At 38.6% G+C, this 8006-nt stretch overlaps 1 protein-coding gene across 1 annotated transcript in view; it reads right to left on the reverse strand.

The window, feature by feature from the left end:
• LOC118332891 (astrotactin-2-like) overlaps positions 1-8006 on the reverse strand; it is a 252036-nt gene that overhangs the window by 26880 nt on the left and 217150 nt on the right. Inside the window, exon 19 of the mRNA XM_035668325.1 lies at positions 1012-1153. Within this exon, the coding sequence (XP_035524218.1) occupies positions 1012-1153 (142 nt within the window). The remainder of the gene's footprint in view (positions 1-1011; positions 1154-8006) is intronic.

Consider the following 8006-nt stretch of genomic DNA (forward strand, 5'->3'; position numbering starts at 1 on the left):
TTAACAGACAGAAACCTAGGACAGGTCATCTGGGCACAACAGTGTGCCATTCTTGCTCCAACACAGAATTGCATTGAGGCATCTCTCTTGTACTCCATGGAAAATGTTTCTCACACGGGCAATACTGGAAAAGGAGAGAGTCCATTCCCTATCCAGGAATTTGATTTGCTTCTGTGCATAGAGATGAGCCAAATTATACAATATTAGTACTTGATAGCCAGCATTTGCTTTTGTACCTTCTGCATCAGAAAGATGACATTCCAAGTCTAAATTTTAGTAGCCAGGGGTGGTCATAATGTTATGCAGCCCATATGCAACAAACTGTGACGCACTGTGTATTATGACACCTTTCTATCAGAAACAGCATTAACTTGTTCAGCATTTTAAGCTACAGTAGCTCATCTGTTGAACACAGGCCAGCCTTGGCTCCCTATCCGATCAATGAGCCTTGAAACCTTTCCTTCCTTGGACCACTTTTGATAGTTACTGGCCACTGCAGACCGGGAACACCCCACAAGAGCTGCAGTTCTGGAGATGCTCTGACCCAGTCGTCTAGCCATCACAATTTGGCCCTTGTCAAAGTTACTCAAATCCTTACGCTTGCCCATTTTTCCTGCTTCTAACACAACACAACTTTGATGCCAAAATGTTCACTTGCTGCCTAACTGACTCCCTGACAGGTGCCAGGATAACGATATATTTAGTGTTATTCACTTCATCTGTCAGTGGTCATATTGTTATGGCTGATTGGTGTATTGTATACAGCTTCATCACACAACACATATTTTCCCCATAAGTTTAAAAATCATTTTCCATGTTTTGTTTTACATCGACTGAAAAATGGAAATAATTTTTAGACCTTTGCAGGAACCTTGAAACAATTTCTGCACTTACTACAAGGCAACACAATTCATGACTCATGGTTATGCATATGGTGAAGAAATAAACATCCACAATAAATCAGTTACTTGATTGATTTGGCAAACTTGGCAAAGTCATCAGCAGACTTACTTGTAGAGACTGTCAGGTTCCAGGCACTTGAAGACCACTGAATATAGCACAGAGTGAGGATGGTCTCCACTTCTCCTCCCGGCAACAACACAGGATGAACCCAAACCAGAGAACAGATCATCCATCAAGCTCAGAACCTCACCTGGTAGAAGGAAATAAGAAAGGATAGATTAAAAGAAGACAGAAAAAACAATAGAAAAAGGGTATATAAACAGGTCACTTTAGGAATGTTATTTGTACTGTTTTATCATCTATCATACTTTTTGGCAAAAAAAAAGAAAAAAAGGCAAACTGAAATCTTTCAACATTATCTTTCATCTATTGTTCTTAGTTAAACAAAACAGTACCACATGTTTTGGTTCCAACACATGTTTCAACACAGGAAAAACAATGGTGCACAACATGAACTTAGTCATGAATGAATTTGAGAAAAGCAGGTCTTTCCTTATCAATGATTGTGCCATTTGACTTTGGTGTTGTGAGTGTCACCTTTACCTGGTCCAGTGGGAGCCATTCTGCCAGCACCAAGCCCAAAGCTAAATTAAATGTAACTTTTTACTGGCAGCCATCCATACGTACTACATAATAGAACTGTAAGAAAACAGGATTTCTTTCCTTTATGGGCACATGGTACTGTACAATGATATCTCACTGAGCACCCTGGTGTCTCACAAAACACTACTTCACAAGTTGTGAAATATCTTTCATGTCAGGTTACGGGAAAGGCGAGCAACGCACACTTGTTCATTTAGACACACACATACACAACGCCAGTTTCCAGTGCTCATGGGGGTGATGGAAAAAAGAGGGAGCTGTCAAAATAGTTTAAAAGCTCTCAAACAGTTGGATTTCCAACTATTTCTACACGAGGTAAAGGGCAGCTTAGTTTTAGCTTATGATACATGGGCCAACTTATAAACACAGGGAGTAAGTCTGGCTGGTAGGGCACAAGGGGATGGTAAGAAAAGGTTGCAGAAGAGAGGAAAAAGAACTGCACGAATGAATGATTTGACCTTTTCACAGAAAGAGCTCTGTGTATAGGAGGTTTCCCCCAAACACATTCCTGCACTATTGCAGGGTTGCTCTTTTGAAGCTTGTACCTTTCTAAACATGAATCTCATAAATCTCAAACTGGATTAATTTATTCTGTTGTTAAAACCTATTTAGGGCTGCAAAAAGGGTTATATCAATATCAGTATGTCCACATTTGCAATCTTAATGTTTTTGTCAAAAGGTTGGATCTATCTCATATTGATGTCGATGAAGGAGTGGGTTCAACCTATACATTGAATCCCCATTTGTTATCTTTTACTATAAACAACTTACATCATCACAAACTTTCATAAATCATTTTTCAACTTTCTCAAACCTCAAGACCACCTGCATACAGTGTTTATATATGTTTTTATAATCTTTGGATAAACTCTTACTCAAAGTGAAAAGTATGTATTAAACAGACAGATTATCTTGGTTTGTCAACAATAAATAAAGAAGCCAGATATTGTACATGATGACGATTTTTAGCACAAATGTCAAATATATTTTAGAACATATTAACAAAGTCTATATTGTTTTAATACTGATAAACCTCACCTTGAGCAATTGTCTAAATAAATACTACTAATAATAAATACTTTCCATCATTGCCTTTTTTTAGAAATTACGAGGCAGTACTTGTTAAAAACACAAGTCTCTATCTCCATTAAAGGCAACCCGCAATGTCTGTAGATAAAAACGTCTCAATCTAAGTTAACGTCAACGCAACGATTCCTAAATTCAGGTCACTATAGACTAATGAAAACATGCCTATGAATATTATATTCCGAGTGCCAACAGGGCCTTCTAAATGTTACACACTGGACCTTTACATAAGTCTGTCAGTCTTTTCATTTGATACATGTTCTGGAAATCAAAACTAGCCTGCATTTTTTTATCTGTTCACCAGCATTGAGGGCACAATCATCTGCAAAGATAAGATTACACAGTTTCTCTGTCTTGGACAGCTGTTGTAAAGCTTTCCATCTGTCCTGTTTTTGACAAGGCTGTCCTCCTCTCTGCCACAGGTGCGGAAAGCATCACCTAATTATCGTCTTTTAGGCACAAGGAAAGACAATCATCTAAAGAGGCCTGAATGAGCTGAAATGAAGGTGAAAAAGCAAATTTATTGCTAAGATGATTCCCGGATCCAGTGTTTCCCATCAGCTTTATTCACTCAGGAGCTGCGCACTCAGGTATTTGATTTGTCTAAAGACACTCAATATAGCTGAACTGAAAACTGTTTAGGTGTGAGAAAATTCATGATATCCGTAGCTTATAGCTTATTGCTGGTACTGTGCATGGGCAACTTGGCTCAGTGTTTTAATTACCTCCATTTTTTTAGTTGGTCAGTGCCAGCTGTACGCATTCAGAATTGTGAACCAACCTTTTGTGCTATATTCACTTCTTTTACTTTTTAAAATGTCACTGTCTGAAAAGCATGGACAATGGAGAGGTGTTCAATCGTCTTAATTTGCTTACAGTTAGTGTATTCCAAAAATTAGGTGGAAGTATAAATTATCCCTATCCGTAACTCTATTGCAAAAATAATTGCTATCTATAAGATTGACTGTTTACCTGAGTCGGCCTGTGTTCCTTATGCCTTTCAAGTCTATCCCCCCCACCTTTTATTGCAAGCAAATATGAGAGGAATGCCAATTGAATGCCCGATTTCGGCTACTTCACAAAGGCTAAAAGTAGAAAGAGGCAGCCTCAAATACAGCATGGACAAAAGTGGAGTAAAAGAAGGGAAGGAACGAGAAAAAAGAAGTAAAACGAGAAAGAGACAAACAATGAGATAGGAAAGAAAAAAGAACAGTAAATGCTCTGATGTTTTATGATTTTGGATGTGGTCATGGAGAGGAATGATGATGTCATTGGATGTTTTGATAATCAGAATAAATCAAGAAGCTGATGCGTGACTACAGGAAAGGAGCAACCACAAACTGAGAGTTCTAGGGTGAGTTGATGTATGTAATTATAACATAACCATCATCAAATGGCCGACATACTTACTCATGCTTGACGGTGTGCTCACCAATGTTTTTTTCTCTCCGTGACGTAAATATTGATCTTTTTTTTTCTTTTACAGCCCCAGTGAAAATGTAGGCCATAGACAAATGGATAGACATCGACAGAACAGACAGCACGTCTCCCGGAAGACTTTAGATGACAAACAACAAAAAGGCCAAATGAACTGTGAAGGGGCAGGAGGGAAGATGAGAATATATGGCAAGCTGGGTTCTGCTGCTGCTTTCTGCATTTAATTTAGAGAGATGACCTCCTTCCTATTTACAGCCCTTGCAGAACTTGTAACCTGGCTTTTCATATTTCAATTACTGAGTCTTTATTTCTTCTTTCTAAAATATCCCTAGTGGTGAAAAAACAGCAAATCAAAAACAGTCTGTAATAAACATGTCAGCGCATAAATCATTTACAATTTATCAGGGACACGAAGCATTGGTTTTGCAATTAATCATAGTGTTCATACTGTTTTGCAGTACTGTACTTTAACAGTTTGGGTCCAAAACCAACACACACAACCAAACTTGGGAATATCCATGTGTAGCAACAAAACTACAAATATGTTATGTCTCCCATAGACATAAATATAGAAGGGCAGTGTGAGCTTAGCTTAGCTTAGTGACACGAGGCAGAATGTAATAATTGGACATTACACGTAGGCTAGAGCGTTGAATTTACCACTTATGTCACTGACAGCACGAGGAAGTGCTTAAGTAACTTTGATCCATCTGGAAGACTAAACAAAAGTCTGGTCCCCAGTGGCTCTTGAGTGGCTTACTGTATAATTAGCAATTTAAGGACTCAGCAGGAGAACACAGTTTTTTTTAACAATCATATATGATGGGGCAACAGTAGCTCAGTCTGCCGGGACTTGGCTTGGGAACCAGAGGGTCAAGAAAGTGCTCATGGGCGCCGCTAATGTGGTGAGCCCATCACTCCACCATCTCTCTCCCTGTTTGCATGTCCACAAGTGCATGAAGTGTGTATTTCAGCCTGTGTGTGTGTGTAAGAATAAAACAAAAAGAGTGAAAAGACGAATTTCCCCAATAGGGGATTAATAAAGTATATCTTCTATCTTCATCTTTTATATCGTTACGTAGCTAACTCTACTCGCACATTCCATGGGTCAAACCCTCTTTAAACATAGCCATCTGAAAGCCATAATCTGTTATGCAATTACATAAATATAAGACCAGTATGCAGGCTTAGAAGGGGTACACAATGTACCATCATGTGCGCACAGTAAAGGGGCTGATATTGGCCTTTTCTGTATGTATAGTAAATACATAAAGTTGTAAGTCATGAATATTTTAAAAACTGAAACATTCTAAACTAACTAAAAAGGAATTATATATTATGTCATTATAAAAGCAAAATTTGCATTATATACAAGCAAGTAAAAGTAGTTAGATGTGACGTTAAGCATACATAACTAATAACACAGAGGGCAAAAAAAAAACAGTTAAATCTGGTCCTGCCCTCCCTCCCTACTGATTTAAGAGTCATCAAATACCACCTGAAGTTGCAAACTGATCCTACATAAGAACACTGACAGACAATGCTGGCACCGTTTGAGTGGAGAAAACCATCTAGAAATATTGTTCACTGCATGCAACCATTACCAAGCAAAGAAAAGATTATTTACGAGCATTCATTTTCAGTCAAGGAGAAGCAGTCAAACTGAAAGACATATTCTTGTCTCTGATCTTATGACTGCTGAACCTTGAACACAAGTCCAAATTCATTCTCAAGGTTTGAACTGAAACAACTATGTGTTAATCTTTTAAAACTTGGCTTTAACCTTTAAACATATGGCAGTGGTCTTGCTCTATATCTCTCCTAATCAAGCCACTGCTTGATTCAAAGTAGAGAAAGAGGAAATTCCAGCAATACTTGTTGGATAACAACAGTTTATGAATCAGCAGCAAATGTTCTTACAAACCCTGACAAAGGGAATATGCAAAAACACAAAGGACTTTCTAATAAATATTGTTTTTTCTTATTTCTCAGTGTTAATAATGTATCACCCACTGCCTTAAAACATATGCCTCTGATTTGGTGCCCTGGTTTACTTTAACATACTCCCTTCATTAACACCTTGGCCCTCCTGCTCACTACAGCCTTCTGTAGATGATGAGCATGCCTGCTTTCATTTAGTATCACAGGAGAGGAGACGTGAGGAAGAGGAGATGGTGTGCGTGTATGCAGTTGAGGGAGCGGAGACTGGGCTGAGGAAATGACACGATGTGATAAATTCAATGTGGAGTGTTCACACATGCAAAATGATGGTATGACTCAACTGCTAAACTGGAAGTGTTTTTACAAGCCACTGGCACACAAGGAATGGCTATCTCTGTGGAAGTTTGCTTATTTCTACGGAGGACCTTCAATTGTGTGCTGCCTCAAAGGTGGTAACTTTTAAATGTTTGCATACCAATCTAGAATTGGTTAATAATACTCAAAATCAAATCCATTAACTGCAGAATAAGATATTTAAACCCACCCAGAAGCAGCATTTATGGTTCTACCCTTCTGAGGGGTTCCTCATGGGTAGGCCTGTGGTCCTTCAACATTTCTGTCGATACCAAAGCCAAAACAGCACACAGCTGGCAAAAATTAAGGCCCCCGAAATTCTATTACGGTAAAAGCCATTTTGCGTGTTCTCCAGCTTACATGGCGATTAAAACCTCATGGTAAATGCCAGGTGACCTTTTTAGTAAGCAGAGAGGGGAACAAATAATAGCAAATCATGTGAACATGACGAAACTGGCTGATGGACAGCGACAGAGAACCATTCTCATTCAAACACACAGGCCTTGTAACTATGATGTAGTTGCAAACAAGTCAAGTCAAGTTTATTTGTACAGACCAATATCATACACAATGTTTCAAAGGGCTTTGCTGGCCCACAACAGCAACAGTTCCTGACCCAGACTCACACAAGTTCTCTGAGAAAACAAGGAAAATCCCTCTCAAAAAATGGCACATAACAACACACAAAAAAGAGGGTAGGGGGTGGGCACAGGATCGGAAAAGTCAAAGAGAGATCCTTCCTCCGTGGGCAGTACGGGGTGAATAGTAGAAAGGGCAATAACAAAGAGTGAACAGTAGAAAAATGGAAACCCAGCCATAGGATTATAAACCAACACATAAACACAATGAACATATATACAATTTACAATGTATTCTATGCACACGTACATGCAGACACACACAAGCACAACACACATTGACCTCATTTATCCTTCTGTGGCTGGATGTGGAGACAGGTGTGTACATGCTGGGATTTCCTCTGATGTTGGAAGCCAGACTGTTATCCCTCACATATCATACAATTACTGAATTCAGGCATAGTGTAATTGCCTCAGCCATTAGTTGTGTGTGTGTGAGTGTGTGTACAAGTATGAGTGGGGTTAGAGAGTGCACGTGTAAATCCTCACGGTCAGTGGGTTAACACATTGGGACTTTTTTTCCACTCAAAGAGGAAATTTAAGGGAAAGTGGCAGAAGAAAAAAAACAAGCTGTTCATTCACTTTCTTAGCCATAAATTAAATTTAGGATAGTTGATATATAAATGTAAATTTCTGTATAGTGAATGAATAATGTATGTACATGTATTTCTTCAGGAACAACATTTTCAATATGAATTATATCAATACTGAAAACATTTAAGAATGTAGAAATTATTATGTTTTTCGCATTTCTTGTGTCTGTGGGCTTCACTGTACACACAATAATTCAATTCAATTCAATTCAATTCAATTATATTTGTATAGCGCCAATTCATAACAGCAGTTACCTCAGGACACTTTTCAAATAGAGTAGGTCTAGATCGAACCCCTTATAACATTATTTACAGAGACCCAACAGTACCACCATGAGCAAGCACGTTGTCTGCCTCGACCAATTGGGATGAGAGAGAGAGAGAGAGAGAG

Source organism: Morone saxatilis, unplaced genomic scaffold (genome assembly GCF_004916995.1).
Source record: "Morone saxatilis isolate NCDOM2014 unplaced genomic scaffold, NCSU_SB_2.0 Contig21, whole genome shotgun sequence".
In the NCBI taxonomy this organism is placed as follows: Eukaryota; Metazoa; Chordata; class Actinopteri; family Moronidae; genus Morone; species Morone saxatilis.